An 18033-nucleotide genomic window follows, 5' to 3' on the forward strand; every position below is an offset into this window, starting at 1 on the left:
CATATAAATACACTTACAAATAACTTCATAAATTCATTTCAGAGTGCTGAAAGCCCCAATGGTTTCTATTTATTGTTTAAAAAAAAAAACACCCAAAATGAGTCTCCATAAAGACAGTAATTCTGTTTCAGCAGTATTTATACCCAATAATTTAGTACATAGAGGCATACAAATACTTATCAAATTGGCTGGCAATGGTTCAGTTGGTAGGGGTGTTTACCACCAAGGCTAATGGCTGAGTTCACACTCTGAGACCTGCACAGTTTAAGAAGACCAACTCATGAAAGTTGCTCTCATCTCTACACATGCCCCATGGCACTTCCTGTGTACATACACAAACATGTACAAAAACTGAAGCTGTTCTATGCATTCACTAGGAGCAGTCAATGAGATATTTTATACCATAGCAAGAGCAGCAGTTCATTTTTTCTTGTGTGTGTTATTTTCAAACTTAATACCTGTGCTGGACATTCAGCTCAGTGGTAGTGTGTGCAAACCAAGCCTAATCCCTAGCAACCTTCCCTCTCAAGATTATTTCTTCCAAAACAAATGGTTCTTGGCTTTTATCCCAAAATACTCTCTAGCCTGTAACTTCTAACCAAGGTAAATGAAAAGTTAAAAATATAAAATACACACACACATATATATATATATATACATACTTAACGTAGTTTATGTTCAGTGTTGAACCCCATATTACCCCAAATTACTTAAAACTGAAGGCCTGAGACTTAGCCGATACTCAAAAGAAACAGAGTAACAGAGTGAGGTAAGGTGGGGGGGGGGGTTAAGCGGAGAGAATGGGAGGAGGGGAGTGGGAACTTGGATTTGTATGTATAATGAAAAAAGGTAGTTTGTTTAAAAAAAAGGAAAAAAAAGTTTTTAAAAACCACACATTTCCTTTCTCTACTAGATAGGAAATATAAACATAAAAAGAAATCATTTAGGACATTCAGATAACAGCCACCCCTATTACTTCTGGACACTACTCTGGATAAATGGATCCGGCTTCCTGGCTCAAGAAGTAAGTAGTTTTGCTATCAGACATGGACCCTACACTGCCATTCAGAATGCCAAATCAAAGACTCAGGATCCATTTCGATCAAGGACAAAATCCTCTATAATTGAGCAAAAATAAACCTTTTCTCTATGTAAACTAATCACTTCTAACAAATATACGGAAATTAATGGTACCAAACTATAAATTAACTCAGTGTCATCTGTATTTGAGAAACTATCATCTTTTAAAAAATATTGTATCGGGCTGGAGAGATGGCTCAGCGGTTAAGAGCACTGACTGCTCTTCCAGAGGACCCGGGTTCAATTCCCAGCACCCACATGGCAGTTCACAACAGTCTGAAAATCCAGTTCCGGGGGATCTGACACCTTCACACCAATGCACATAAAATAAAGTTAAGTAAACCATAAAAATATTTAAAAAAAAAAAACACAAAAAATATTGTATCAAGTGGATGTGGTAGTATAATGCCTTTAATCCCAGCATGAGAGGCTGAAGCCAGTCTAGTCAACATGAGTTCCAGGCCAGCCAGGGCTTTGAAGAGACCCTGTTAAAGCATTGGTTGTTCTTGCAGAGAATCCAAGTTCAACTGCCAGCATGTGCACTGTAGCTCAAAACCACAACTATAGTACCAGAGAACCCAACACCCTCTTCTGGCCTTCAAGGGCACCAGGCACACACATGGTACAGAAATAGGCATGGCAAAGTGCTCATACACATTATTCAAAATAAAAATGAAAGCATAGTATCAAATTAAATAAAATGGTAACATCTCACCATTTGCCGGTACTCCCGAATCATCTTTAGTTTGTCCTCTCCTCCCTTGTTTTCTTCCTTCTGTTCAATGCTGCTGATTATTCTCCAGGATGCTCTTCTGGCTCCAATCACATTTTTATATGCAACAGATAAAAGGTTTCGTTCTTCAACTGTCAGCTCCACATCCATTCCTGCTACTTTCTTCATTGATTCCACCATTTCTATGCAGGGAATAGTAAAAGGAGACTATAGATTTAACAAGTTTTGTTGATCCATCTCTTTCACCGTTATGTTTTTTCCCACTGCAAAGCTAGTAAGATATAATGGGGGGGGGGCTTAGAATCTGTAGGGGGGAGGGGTGCGTGCCTGCAATCATAGCAGGAAGACTGCCTTAAGTTCAAACTCCACTTTGAGCTACAAGAGTATGGAACCAGCCAAAGCTACATAGGAAGATACTTGTTCAGCTAGAACATAAAAGCCCTGTTTAATCTGGAGCAAATATTCTTCCCAATAAAAAGTAGTTAAACAAAAATAACTTCATAGTCACCAAAATAAACGAGTCAAAGTCAGGCCAAGCATTAAGGTGTGGGGGTGGGGCACCACACACAAGTCTCAATCTCAGAAGGCCAAGCTATCAAATTAGACATCAGGGGACCTTGTCTAAAGTAAAACAAACTGGCTCATGCCTGTAATCCTAAAATCAGGAAGCTGAGGCAGGATTTCTATGAGTTTGAGGACAGTCTGTTTCAAACAAAGGTGGGAAAGGGGTACACTATGAATGCTCCTGCTAGTATAACTTTTGGTAATTACTGTTACCACTAGATGGCAAGCAAAGAAAGGAAGCCAGACAATCTGAGACATCCCAAGTATAGCGCAAAAAAAAAAAAAACACCCTAGCATTTTATGAATAACAAAGGAAAAACTGAAAATGTCATAAATACTAATTATTATAAAGACAAGGGGGAAGGGTAGTTTTACAAAGGTTTTAATGACACTATTACCAAACAGACCTTTAGATCTACTTACTGATTTCAGGATCCCTAGTGATAAGAGCCAAGAACCTACATTTTAATAAGTATCCTAGGCAGACAGTAACATCCTGAGAGTAATACATTAGCCAAATGTTATCACAATGAATTAAGCTATATTAAGTCAAATGCTGTAATTGTAACCCCTGCAACTAGGAGTGCTACATAGTTAGAACCTGTCTCACAAAAACAAAAATTAAGAGTTTTCCAAATTAGCAACCTCAGTTTCATATTTCGAAATCCACCCCTTTACAGTTAGTTGCTGAAATGACTGAACCCAGCCAGCCAGGCCTTTTACATGCTAGGTAAGCACACTATCTACCATTAAACCACACCACCCCCCAAGCTGCCAACTAGAATTTTGGTCTGCTAATGATGTTAGAACTTCAGCCCCATCTTCTTTCTAGCTGCTTCTTAGCTATTTTGACTGCACTCTTTGGAGGGATGAACTGTGTTGAGATACTTTGGTAGGACACATAATTTTTGATAAATCACTAAATGACCATTATGAGTTATTTTTAAGATCACAACAAATTCAGGCCCGTCATCCTTAGGAATTTCCATTTCTTTACACAATAAATTCAGCATGAGCGAGTCCAAGGCCTAACCTCCTCTGAATGTCTATGAATGTTTTATGAAACCCTCCATGTTAGTTATCCTTAATTACCAATGGAACCATAACCCTAGCCATAGTCTTCTTCAAAGCTATACACAAAAGCTGCCTGATCCCCAACTCTGGACCAACCTGGTCATTCAAGGACTTCCACTAACTCATTAACATAAAATTTCTCACTCAGCATATCTAGCATTTCATGAACTCTCTGCAGCAAGGACTTCATCAATTCTATGTAAAATTTCTGAAGCAGGGAAAGGCTATCATATATCTGCAGCTGATGTGATCAAAACTTTGAACCAGACTGGATCACTCATGACTGGCTCACTACTTGAAGGTAACAGACCTCCTCCTTCCATCACATGGGTTCTAGGGATTAAACTCAAATCCTGCAGACCATGAACACATTTTCTGTAACTATTTTTTGAGGGGCAGGTGAGTAAAGCAAGGTCTTGCTATGTAGCCTAGGCTGGAAACAAACTTGTACAAATCGCCTTACATTTGTCTGCTGAGTGCCGAGATTAAAGAAATGCCCCACTCCATTTGATCCTGTTTTTTTTCTTAGTTTTTATGTGTTTTGCCTGCAAGTATGTCTATGAATTACAAGTGCACTTGGTGTCAAAGGCTAGAAGGCAGCATCAGAAACTGGAGTTGCAGGTGGCTGTCAATGGGATGCTGAGAAGAACAGTCAGTGCTCTTAACCACTGAACCATCCCTCCAGACCCTCTATGAGACTTTTGATAACTTGAGGACAGGGAATGCTGGCTGAAAATCACTATTGCATGAAAATTCTGAAACATAATTTCTAGGCATTAATAGGCATGTTAAATCAAACATACCAGACCTGCTGAGCTGTGGTCATTTATCATCCACTGTGTGCTAACAGTCTAGTTAGATATCCACACTACGCTGAACAACCATCTGAGACAACTTTATGGTTTTAAGGTTACTGATAAGATAACCAAATGTAATTTACCTTCACTTAATTCATCCAATCCCATACACACATACCTTTTGTTTGCTGTACTAGGGACAGTAGTTAAAGCCAAGTAATCTACCACTGAGCTACAAGCAATCCCAGTTTTACTCTGAACCTTGGTTCTTTGGTCTCTTATTCATTCAACTAACTCATCCAACTTAAAGCAGGCACTGTCTTTTTTTTTTTTTTCAGGAGTGGGGATGTGGAGGAGCTGGACAAAACCAAGGCATGCTCATTTCTATAAATTTGAAGCCAGCCTGGTATACAAAGCAAGTTCCAAGTCAGCCAGGGCTACACAGTGAGACCATTTTTACTGTTTTGTGTTTGGGGTTTTGCTGTTGTTTGAGCAGGGCTTGTCTGCATAGCCATGGCTAGCCTGAAACTTGCTCCGTAAACCAGCCTGGCCTTGAATCAGAGATCTACATGCCTTTGCCTCCCCTACTGATTAATTCAAGATGTGAATCTTGGGCATGGGGCACATAACAACAGCAAAATGAACCAAAATTATTGGTTATCTTGCAAAAAGCAATCTCCAACATGTATGCCAGGCAAATCACAACCATCTATAAACTCTAACACCAGCTCTGAGGAGATTCAACACCTCTGCCCTCTCCACAAAAACTGCATTTACATGCACATATCCACACATATACATTTTAAATAAAATTAACTTTTTAAAGACCCTGAGCTAAACTCCAGGCTTAAGAAAGAGACTTGAGGGCTAAAGAAATGGCTCAACAACTAAGAACTAAGAACAGTTAATGTTCTGGTAGAGGACCGAAGTACAATTCCCAGTACACACATATAGGTAACAACTGCTCCTAACTCCAGTCCCAAGGGATCTGGCACCCTCTTTTAGCGTCAAAGAGCACCAGGCACATACAGAGTACACATACATACATGCATGCAAGCAAAACATCTATATTCACACACACACTTTTGAGACAGGGTCTCTCTACACAGCCCTGGCTGTTCTGGAACTCATAGATATACCTCCTTCTGCCTTTGCTGGAAATGCATTTGCCACCCCATGGCTAGTTAAACTTTTTTTTTTTAAGAAAGAGACCAAAAATGCTTCATCTCATGCCCCTTGGTATATCTCCTTAACAGCCCAGTAAAACTAATCCTCTCAACTATATTCTACCCAGATTAACAATCTTTAGGCTTACAAAAAAAAATACCTAAAGGATACAAATATCCATTATCAAACTGACAAATTCCCCTCAAGGTCTAATTCTGCAATTCCTAATAAAACTGAAGGTCATAATGGCTTCTTATCAATATTCCTAATGCCAGAACACTCATGATAAATCTTAACTTCTAAATGGAAAAAATGTTCACCAACTATCTCACGATTTTAAAGAGAGAAAACTGAAGCCAAAGGTAATCTGCTTAAACTCAGAGCAATAAAAGCAAACACTAAGTTCTGAGTGCAAGGCCACTTGAGGTTACAGGGGTTAAAGAGAATGAGAATCACTATCACAGATGGTGATTTTTGAGACAGTGTGTTTTAGGGTATGTTATTGTTGTGAAGAGACACCATGACCATGGCAACTCTCATAAAGCAAACATTTAATCGAGGGGGATCGAGGGGGATCGCTTACAGTTTCAGAGGTTCAGTCCATTACCTAATCATAGTGGGGAGCATGGCAGCATGCAGACAGACATTTCAACATATTGCAGCCAACAGGAAGTCGACTGAATCACTGGGCAGTATCTTGATCATAAGAAACCTCAAAACCAGCTCCCAAAAGTGATACAGTTCCTCTAACAAGGCCATACCCACTCCAAAGTCCTCCTAATAGTGCCACTCTCTGAGATTACATTCAAACTAAGACACAGGGTTTCTCTATTTAACAGTCCTGGCTGTCCTGGAACTCGCTTTGTAGACTAGGATGGGCTCAATCTCAAAGAGATATATGCCTGCCTCCCATGTACTGGGATTAAAGGCATGTATCACCACCACATGACAAAAATATTTAAAATACTGAAAATCACAATAATTGGGCTGGAGAAGATACGGTTCAGGGATTAAGAATACTTGCTGCTCTTGCAGAGGACCCAGGTTTGGTTCCCAAGCACCTACACTGTACACATGCATTCATGTAGGCAAAATACACATACATAAAATAAAAATATATAAATATTGAAAAATGGCAGCGGACAATAAATTGGATATCCAACTCCAAAAATATAAATAATTCAGGAAGAAAACATTTAAATCATAGTACTTATTTTTTGAGACAGAATTTCACATGTCCCAGGCTCACCTTGACTTTCAGGTGCTATTTCCAGCTTGACTGCTGGTAGCAAAGGCATGTAGCACTACATGGTTTTGCACAGGGGATCCATCCTATGTCTTCACACAATGCTAGGCAAGTACTCTACTACCTGAGCTCCACCTCCAACCAAAAATATTTCTGAAGATGTGTGGTTCAGAAATTAAGGCATTACTCCATCGATACTCCAAGGTAGACTTGGTGTCACTAGGCACTAGAAATTACTTTTCCTAATGTACCCACATTAAATAAATCTCATTTTGCCTGGCATACTGATGGATGACCAAGCCTTGCCAGCTGAAGCTCTCAGACCTGGACTTCTGCCTGGACTTGTTTGCTTAGAGTTATTCACGAGAAGCAACTTTCAAATGGACATTTTTTGAGACAGGGTTTCTCTGTGTAACAGAGCCTCCTAAGTGTCCTGAAACTCATTCTGTGGACCAGGTCTGCCTCTGCCTCCCAAGTGCTGGGACTAAAGGTGTGAGCCACCACACGGTTTGGGGTTTTTTTGTTTTATTTTTGGGAATGGGATGCTTTTTAAACATAAAATCTCGCCGGGTGGTGGTGGAGCAAGCCTTTAATCCCAGCACTCGGGAGGCAGAGGCAGACGGATCTCTGTGAGTTCAAGTCCAGCCTGGTCTACAAGAGCTAGTTCCACGACAGGGTCCAAATCTACAGAGAAACCCTGTCTCTAAATAAATAAATAAATCTCTGCCAAACTTGATATAAACTATTCTGTTTAAACTTGCTCAAAATCTGTCATGTCATCACTCTTTAAAAGTTATACTCACATTACTGGGCATGGTGGTGCATGCCTTTAGTCCCAGCACTGAGCAGGTAGAGGTAGGCGAATCTCTGAGTTCAATGCCAGTCTGGTCTAAAGACAGAGATCCAGGCTACACAGAGAAACCGTTTCTCAAAACAAAAACAACAATGAAAAGCTATGACTAACACATGGTAGAACATGCTTTTGATCCTAGCACTCAAAAGGTAGAGACAGGAGGATCTCTGAATTAGAGGCCAGCATAGACTGCTCCACAATAGTGAGTTCCAGGACAAGTAGCGCTTCACAGTGAGACCCTGGCTCAAAACAAAATGAAACGAAACAAAAGGCTGCACTCATGTGAATATCCTTCCAAATCATTTATAAGCATTACAGAAGCCAGTCACAGCAGTATATCCCTGAAATCCCAACACCAGGAAGGCTGCCAGTGTGAAGCTAGTCTAGGATAGAGGAAAATCCAGTCTTAAATTCTGGGTGGTGGTGGCACACCACCTTTAATCCCAGCACTTGGGAATCAGAGGCAGGAGGAGCTCTAAATTCAAGGCCAGCCTGGTCAAGACAGAGAAACCCTATCTTGGAAAAACAAAAACCACCACAAAAAAAAAAAAAAAAAAAAGGTCTCAAACATAACAAAATAAAGAATTAGAGACAACCTTGCCATTTGATTTCTGCTCTTTCGGAAGATCAAGTTTGGTCGCTAACTCCCACACTGGGTGGCTCAACCATCCTGTAACTCCAGTTCCAAGGGATGTAACACTCTCTTCTGAACCCCATGGGCACCAGCAAATAAGTGGTGCAAATAAACTCAAGAAGGCACAGATATACAAATAAATAAACCTTTAAAAACAAGAGAAAACAACAAAAAAGGTCAGATGTATTCACATGGGACATGGAATATGGCAACCAGGAATTCAGTCATTCTTGGCTAAGCACACAACAAATTCAAGGCCAACCTGAAACTGTCTTCAAAACATAAATAAAGTCAGGACAGAAAGATGAATCGACTGACAAACTCAGGCCAAAGCATAAAAAGAATGTCCACAAGTGTACTATAGCAAGGGTACTACTGAGCATGGACCACGTCCATGTTAAGTGCAGTCCTTAGAAGCTAGGTATAATAATAATGCCCTTTGTATACTCTGGTTCCAGTTTTCTTTTTAACTCAGACCTCTCTAAGGTCCAGTGCTCAATCCCCTTTATCATTGCCTTTGATGATACACAGAACAGAAGCTCTGACTTGACATCCTCATTCCCTTCTTTTAATCCTCTGGTTTTCTTTTGTTGAAACAAGATCTCATGCTTCCCAGAGTGGCCTCAAACTCATTTTGCAACTATGTGATGAAGGGTAATCTTGAACTTCGGATCCTCTTGAGTGGGCATACCTCTCTTTCTGTCTTACATGTCCTGGAGATTGAACCCAGTTTCAAGCATGTCAGGCAAGCACTCTACCATCTGAGCTACTGTGTTAGTCACACCATTCTTTTTAGCTACATTTTCCTCCTAACTAAACTGTATTATAGTTGACCTGTAAGCCCCACACTTGAGATTGTAGATATAGGTCCTCTGATCTCTACATGTGTACTGTGACATAAGAGTGACCACAGACATACATATACACAAAATCATTCTAATAAGTAAATACAAACTATATTGTGATTCCTACACTGTATTACATGAAATTATCACTTACAAGGAAAAGTTAATATCCATTTACCAAAAAGTATAAGATAAAGCCAAGCACTTGGGAAATTACTGACATGCATTCAAAGCCAATATGGGCTACTCCATGAATTCCAGACCAGCCTGAACTATAAAATGAACCCTCAAAAACAGAAAAATGAGTTTTTTAAAAATTGAAAATCAAAAACAAAACTGACAACTGGGCATGGTGGTGAAAGTCTTTAATCCTCACACTAGAGAAGCAGGTTTGTCTCAAACAAACAAAAACCAGAAGGAAGGTGTTTAGAAGAAGTTAGTAACTATTAGCTAACTGAAATGTAACAAAGTAGAGGCAGACACAGGAGAATAACTGCATCAAGCAGCTACAGTGAAGAAAGAACCACTATAAGGTCTAAAGTTCTAAGACTTGAAAGCAAACAGCTGTTTCTAAAGACAAGCTCCAGAGGCTAAAAAGGTGTGGTGGTACACAGCTGAAATCCTTCCAATCCCAGCAAAGGAGGTTTTAGGAGACCTTGTCTCAAAAGATCACCTGTCAACCATCCCCAAAGTGGAAAAAGGCACCTGGTACAATCAATGCAGAACAAACCTCAGAGTTTAGTAAGTGATGCTAAATTAGTCAAGTATCTGAGATAACAACTATCTATTCCAAGGTTTTCATTAAGGGTAAAACAAAGTATTCCTAAAATCCTCTTGCTAGAACTGGAGAGAAAAATCAGTGGTTAAAAAGCACTTCCTGCTCTTCCAGAATTTTGCTCCCCACTCCCTTCGAGAGGCAGCTTTTACAAGTGTCAGTAATTCCAGCTCAGGAGGATCCACCACTACCCTGGCCTTGTGAGCACCCGCACACAGGATGTACACATGAAGTTTAAGTTCTCCTGATCACCTACACAAAATCTAGTCAATTTTTAAGTTTTTAAAATGTGTTCACAAAAAACTACAAGTTGTTCAATGTCGACAGGAAAACAACTTTATATGCCTATAGCATCTACTTTAGTAAACTTTTTTATTTGCTAATCTTTCCTGAACTGCTAGCAGGTACTCTCAAATAGCTGCCAAACATTTCCTCATTCATATACTAAGCCATACAAAAGTAAAATAAACGACCACTAACGCCCAACAATTCTCCTAGCTTAAATGAAGGAAAGAAAATTGGGAGATAGTACTTATATAATGTGTGATACATTGTAAGACAGAAAATGTAAGACAGAAAAGGTAAGAAAAATGTTTGTAGCATTCTGAAACAAAGGTAGAACAGGGTTATTAAGAAAAAAGCACCACAGCTGGGTGGTGGCAGCGCATGCTTTTAACCCCAGCACTCAGGAGGCAGAGCCAGGCAGAACACAGAGAAACCCTATCTTGAAAAAGAAAACCAAAAAAAAAAAAAAGTGAGGGAAGGAGGGAGGGAGGGAGGGAAGGAAGAGAGAAAAAAGCAACACAGCCAAGTGGTGGCATACCCCTTTAGTCCCAGCAATCAGGAAGCAGAGGCAGGCAAATTTCTGAATTTGAGGTCAGCCTCTAGGCTACGTGTTTATTGTTTGAGATGGAATCTTAGCTAATTCACGTTAGCCTTGAATTCTGCTATACAGTAGAAGCTGGCCTCTTTTGCCTCCACCTACAAAATATTGGGATTATAGGCATGCATACATGACAACCTTTTGTTTCTTTAGAATTATTTTATGTATATGAGTGTTATGCTTGCATGTTATGTCTGTACACCACTTGCATGCCTGGTGCCCAAGAGGGCACAGGATTCCCTGGAACTGAAGTTATACATGTTTGTGAGCCTCCATGTGAGTGCTGGAAACCAATCCTGGGTCTTCCATAAGTGCTCTTAACTGCTAAGTCACCTTTCCAGCCCATTTGTTTATTTTTAGAGTCAAGATAGTCTGGAATCTTCTATGCAGCCAAAGATGATACCGATTCCTGACCTTCTGCCTCCACCTCCTGAGTAAAGTCACTAGTCTTTTATAAAGCTTTAGTTTAGCTAACTCTGATGCATACCTACAATCAGCACTAGTCAGACAGAGTATCAGGAGCACCAGTTCAAAGTCAAACTGGGCCACACAGTAAGATCTGTGCCCTTAACCCCATAGATAAAAAATTTACATATATACAAAGCAAAACAGTCCAGGTACATCATAGAATACATTGGCACCTGGGAAGTTCCAGCTACTATAGAGGCTAAGGGAAGACAACTTGAGCCTCCCCCCCCACAAACATACACACAAATCAGGCATAAGCAACACAGTGAGATCTCATTTCATTCAAAACACAGGAGGCCCAATGAGACAGCTTGATGACCTAAGTTTGATTTCCCCAACCTATGAGAAGGAAAGAACAAACTTCCACCAAGTTATCCTGACTTCCACATGTATACCATCATTACTGTTCATACATGAACATGCATCATACACAGTCTAAAAAAGTTTTTTAATAAAAAATATTATTTTTAATAATAAGAGGGTGTTTTTCCTCCATGTATGTCTGCATCACATGCATACAGTGCCCTTAGAGGACAGAGAAGCTATCAGATTCCCCGGGTCTGGAGTTAAGACAGTTGTGAGCCACCGTGTGGGTGCTGGGAATGGACTACAAATCCTCTGAAACAGCCAAAGGGCTCATACCATTAAGCAGAATCTCCAGCCCCAGGGGGGAAAAAAGAATAACATTAAGAGGAGAAAAAGCCTGAGAACATAGCTAACTCAGTGGAAAGCATCTGCCTGCCTAGTGATCTTCTTAGAAGGCCCTAGGTTCAATGCCCAGTACAATAAAATCTGCAAATTCCAGTTGGAAAAGGCTGAGTCAGGATCACGTGAGGCCAAGAATTCAGCCTGGGCAACAGTAAGATTCCTCTCAAAACTAAAAGGATCGGTGGTAGATTACTTTAACTAGTATGTGCAAGGTCCTATGTGCAACTCCCAGCACAATAAATGGTTTGCAATCCCAAAAACAGAGAAATGGAGAGACTAGAGAATTTCTGGAGCTTGCCATAACTTACTTTTTTAAGTTACAGGCTAATAAGACCCTACTATCTCAAAGGGTGAGAAGGTACATGAGGAATGACAGCTGAGGTTGCTCTCTGGTGAACACATCCGGTGAAAAATAATATTCGTTTATAAACTCACTGAACAAAATTTCTTTCAGAACAGCAATTCCTCAGGCTTGCAATATCAGTTCTCAGGAAGTGAGGCAAAAAGCAAGGGGATCAAGTTTGAGGCCAGCCTACACAACATACTAAGAGAGGGTGGTGGTGGTGAAGGAAATGAGAAGGGAGGAGGGAAAGGCAAGCAGGCAGAGGCAATTCATCAGTATATATGCAAGAACAGGTCCTGAGACTAAGGAAAGGCTCCCTCACTCCTATTTAATGACAGCTAGGGTTCAGCAGCCCCACTTTCCACTATCTCCTCTTGCCTCACCACTAGAAAGCAGACTCAACCAACACACTCATTCATACAAAAGTAACAAGACTCAATGAAATAACGTACTTGTGTATTTACTTATGTGCAGTTACATACAAGTACATGTGGAGACCCTCAGCCACCCTCAGATGTCATTACTTGGGAACCATCCATTTACCTTGTATTTTTTGGGGTTTTTTTCCCCCTTTTTATTTTTTGGTGGTGGGGGAAGGGGGTTCAAGACATGATTTTTCTGTGTAGTTCTGGCTGTTCTGGAACTCACTCTGTACTCCAGATTAGCCTGAACTCAGTGATCCACCACCAGGCTCCACCTTGCTTAAAAACAACTTCTCTCACTAAATTCTAGGGTTCAACAATTAGGCTATGGTGAACTGTCAGGAAACCCCAGGGATTCACCAGTCTCCACCTCCCCTGAGAGGGGATTACAAGCATACTGGAATGACAAGCACGCAACAGTGCTATAACCAGATGCTGGAGCTTAAGCTTAGTGTCTGTAACTGCATGTCAAGCACTTGATAGACTGAGCTATCTCCCCAGGCCCCCAAAGCAATTTCCACATTATAAAATTAGAAACTAAGAATAGTGCTTCAGTGAGAGGATCAGCCTAGACACTGAAGGCCGTCTAAGCTGAGAAACAAATTCAAGGTTATTCTGAGTGAGCTACATGAGACCTGTCTTGAACAGTGAAGTGGGGAGGAATGGAAAGGAGAAACTTTGCTTTTATGAGTATTTGTTCCTGGGTATAGATGTATGTGCACCCAGTGTATGAAGGTGACTGCGGAGACCAAAAGAGTATGTCAGATTCCAAAAACTGGAGTTACAGGTGGCTGGCTGAGTTGCTACGTGGGTGCTGGGAACCAAGCCTGAACTCTCTGCAAGAGTTAAGCATTCTTAACTGTTGAGCCATGTCCCCAGCCCCCTCACTTAAATATTTATCTGAAAAAAATGAGTGGCACCTGCTTTGCAGGGCTGTTTATCTTTCTTGAAGCAGGATTTCACTATGCAACCTCAGCACACCTCGAACTTATTATTTAAGATCCCCCAATCTTTGCTTCCGAAGTGTTTTGATTAAAGGCATATATCACCACAGCCCAGCTGGACTGTGGTCCATGGATTTAGATTCATGACAAAATAGCATAAGAGTAGTAGTTAAAGCCAGGAGGTAGTGGTGCATGCCTCACCTTTAAGCCCGGCACTTAAGGGTCTCTGTGAGTTCAAGGTCAGCCTGGTCTACAGAGAGAAACCATATCAAAAAAGGAAAAAAGAAAAAGAAAGTACTAGCCTGTCTTACTTTGGGTTCCTATTGCTGTGAAGACACATAACCACGGCAACACCCAAGTTTTATAAAAAGGCAAATACTGACGGGGGCCGGTTTACAATTTCAGGTTTAGTCTAGTATCATCATGGTATGAGTGGCAGCATGCAGGTAGTAGACAGTGCTAGAGAAGGAGCTGTGGGTTTTACATCTTGATAAGCAGGCAGCAGAAGTCTATGTCCCACACAGGGCATAGCTTGAACATAAGACAAGACACATCCCCACAATGACACACGTCCTCCAATAAGGCCATACTTCCTAATAGTGCCATTCCCTTTGAGAGTGAGTCTAGGGAGACATACCTATTCAAACCACCATACAGCTCAAGGCAAACTAAAACCAGCATATTTGCCCCTAACACTACAATCAGACTGAATAGCTGGTATGTCTACTGTCAGCAACTGTAATTTCCTTGACTTCCCATTCCCACTTTGGAGAGTGAGACAACTGTAAGTGTTTTAATTTTCTTTTGATCCATTTTATTTTCCACAAAATTTGAAGGAAACCAAAGTTCTCAGAACTCAGATTTATAGTATCTGTGATAGAGGAAAAAGTTTAGGAAATCCTTTTTTTGATGATTTTCTTTTTTTTTTTTTATATGCACTAGGGTTTTGCTTACATGTATGTCTGTGTGATGGTATCAGATCCCCTAAAACTGAATAAAGCTGTGAGCTGCCATGTGGATGCTGGGAATTGAACCACAGTCCTCTAGAAGAACAGCCGGCGCTCTTAACCTCTAAGCCACCTCTCTAGCCCTGGGAAATTTTCATTTAAATGAGAAAACTAGTCAGGCATGGTGACATATGACTGGAAACAAAACCCATGTCTCAAAATAAAAATGGTGGCGCACAGCAGGGGCAGGTAGATCTCGTGAACTGAAGGCTAGCCTGGGTCTACAATATGGCAAGTACCAGGCCAGCCAGGGCTACACAGTGAGACCCTGCCTTAAAAAAAAAATTAGTTGGGCATGAAAGAACACATGTGTAATATTCCACTACTTCAGCAGAGGTGGCAGAATGATTGTCAGAAGTTCAAAGTGAGTCAGATTCACAAAGCAAATTGCAGGTCAACCAAGGAGAGAGACCCTATCATCACCAAAAATAAAATAAAAATAGAGACTGGAAAGAAAGCTTAGTCCATCAAGAGCCTGCATACAGCGTAAGGACTCAAGTTCTAGCTCCAAAACTTACGTTTACAAAAAAAAAAACCAAAAAAAAAAAACAACTAGCATGAAATAGTACTTAACTGTAGCAAGTACTGTTAATTGCTACCTCCTAGTGGATTCTACTTTACATTCTATCAGATTCTATTATATCTGGGCCATTTGGAATACTAATTATATACCATATCACCCCTCCAAAAATGGTCCACATGTGTTGAAGACATTCACATGTAAGAAATAAAAAAAGGAAAAATATTTTAGCAATGCTCTGTATAAATGTGTGGCATTAGCTACAGTCAAGAGACACTGACATATCAGGGGATTTAGTTTTGTTTTTTGTTTGTTTTCTTTTTGGTTTTTCGAGACAGGTTTCTCTGTGATGCTTTGTTGCCTGCCCTGGAACTAGCTCTTAAAGACCAGGCTGACCTCAAACTCAAGAGATCCTCCTGCCTCTGCCTCCTGAGTGCTGGGATTAAAGGCGTGTGCCACCACCTACTGGCTTTTTGTTTAGTTTTTAAGATTTTAAAGGATGTATGAAAAGAGGGGTTTTGCTGTGAGCAGACCAAGAAGGTCAAAGACCTTCTTACATTAAGTACTGGTTGGCCTGGAACGCACTATGAAATCAGGCTGGCCTCTAGCAGAGTGCCTCTTGCCTCTACCTCAAAAGTGCTGGGATTAAAGGCACAAGGCACGTGCCACCAGGATTTTCTTGTTTTGTTTTGATTTTGAAGACAGGGTTTCTCTTTAGCTCTGGTGGTCCTGGAACTCACTCTGCAGACCAGGCTGGCCACAAATTCAGAAATCCACCTGCCTTTGCCCTCCCAAATGCTGGGATTAAAAGCATGTGCCACCACTGCCTGGCTCAACCAGGGTTTTTAAGAAAGACTGGAACCTTGGTTGGTACAGCCTACCCCTAGTGGCTCAGGAATTTGAGAGGAGGGCAAGTTTGAGCCTAGGCTGAACTCAATGAGGAGAGTATCTCTTCACTGACCCACAGTACCAGAAAGAAAGAGGGATGTCATGAACCCTAAATGTGAACCCACACAAATCCCTATTCATTATGCCTTAAAATGTAATTTTGAAGATCAGATTTCTATAGAAAAATACTAAGATACTTTATCTTCAGGTAAATCATAAATATCAGTAAGTTCTTGAAAAGTCATAAGCATAACCTGGCCTGGGGTGGTGCTGTTGCCTGCACTCAAGAGGCGGGTCACCAATTCAAAGCAAAGCTGGGTTACATGGCAAGACCCAGTCTCAAAAAACAGATACCACAGGGCTGGAGAGGTCGCTCAGAGATTAAGAATTTGCTGTTCTTGCAGAGGTCCAGGGCTGAGCTCCCAGCACCCACATGGTGGCTCATAACCATGTGCAATTTCAGTTTCAGGTGATCTGACATCCTCTTTTGACCTTCAAGGGTACCAGGTAGGCACATGGTGCACATACAAGCAAGCAAAATACCTATGCACAGGAAATAAATCCTTAAGAAAAAAATACTATTTTGTCAGGCATTGTGGCACATTTTAATCCCAGCCTGCAGGAGGCAGAGGCAGTCTTATCTCTGAGTTCAAGGCCAGCCTATGAATTCCAGAACAGTCAAGGTCACACAGAGAAACCCTGTCTCAAAAATGCAGGAGGGGTAAAAACATTTCAAATCTAGTAAAGAAACAAGCACACTACACACACACTCAGTACTTCCTTACTCAATTCCATATGCCCTCTCTGAGGACGGAGGAGAGCACACTGGTTTACCATGTGGTCTGGCTCTATGTGTTATTTGACAAATACACATTGTATATGTACACATACACATTGGATATATACACACACATGTGTACATATACACACATATAGCCATATGGAGGAACTCTTTTTTGTTCTTTTGAGACAGCGTCTCCTTATGAACATCAAACTAGACTAGAATTCTCGTTCCTCCTTGCGTCATCTCCCTCATGCTGAGTGTTGGGACTACAGGCCTACATCACCACCCTGGTAATGAACTACACTACCAACTCATTTTTCGAATCACTAAAATGGAAATAATATTGTTTCTCAACACTGTTATACAAACATTCCTATGAAAATGGCCTGAATATTATTAAGATCTAGAATTTATCCTTTATGCAGTCTGTTACTAGTTTAGATACAAATAGCTTTGAAATGTAGGAAAACTAGCAATATCAGTCTAACGGTCCCTTTAAAAAACTGCTTCAGATCACATCAGAGTACTCAAAATCAACTTATAATACATGAATTTACTGAACTAAAATTGCACTTAGTATATCAGATAGAAATGTTAAAATACCACCTAGACCTGGGAAGTAGCTCAGAAGTAAGCACTTGTCTATCATGTGCACGGCCCTGGGCTTCCAGGACCAGGGAATAATAGTAAATGACCTATTCTCTTGACCAAGATAGCAAATTATCAAAGGTCCGTTTTCATGTGCTTCTGCTTTTATTCCCCCAGCCAGCAAATTAACCCAGCGCCTTGCCTGTGTTTAGCAGGCATTCAATCACTGAGTCAACATACTTAAGCCCTGTTTCTACTTTAAGACCAAGTCTGGCTTAATTGCTAAGATTTACATCCTCCTGCCTCAGCCCCCCACTGGGATTAGTCATGAGTCCCACGGCCCTGCTTCAGAATTTTTTTAATGAAAGAGGATGGAAGAGTGGCTCAGTGGTTAATAACACTTATTCTTGCAGAGGATCCAGGCTTGACTACCAGCACACACATGGTGGCTCACAACCACTTGTAAATCCAATTCCAGGGGATTCAATGTCCTCTTCTGACTTCTGCAGGAACCAAGCATGAATGTGGTACAAAGAAGGCAACACACACAGAAAATCAAAGCAGCCCTTTAAGTGAAAAGAGGGCCTGTGAGACAGCTCAGACACCTGCCATCGAGCTTGACCACCTGAGTTCAACCTCCAGGATCTACGTGGTGGAAACAACAGTTTTCCATTAGTTGTCCTTTGATCTCCATACATGTGCCACAGTAC

At 40.9% G+C, this 18033-nt stretch overlaps 1 protein-coding gene across 2 annotated transcripts in view; it reads right to left on the reverse strand.

Annotated features, from left to right (window-relative positions):
* The window catches only part of Ywhae (tyrosine 3-monooxygenase/tryptophan 5-monooxygenase activation protein epsilon), a 35632-nt gene that overhangs the window by 12466 nt on the left and 5133 nt on the right, over positions 1 to 18033 (reverse strand). For both annotated transcript variants that reach the window (XM_085695336.2, XM_087910304.1), the window contains exon 2: positions 1796 to 1995. In XM_085695336.2, the coding sequence (XP_085551462.1) occupies positions 1796 to 1995 (200 nt within the window). The remainder of the gene's footprint in view (positions 1 to 1795; positions 1996 to 18033) is intronic.

The sequence above is a fragment of the Myodes glareolus genome, chromosome 9 (genome assembly GCF_982192425.1).
Source record: "Myodes glareolus chromosome 9, mMyoGla1.1, whole genome shotgun sequence".
NCBI classification, from domain to species: Eukaryota; Metazoa; Chordata; class Mammalia; order Rodentia; family Cricetidae; genus Myodes; species Myodes glareolus.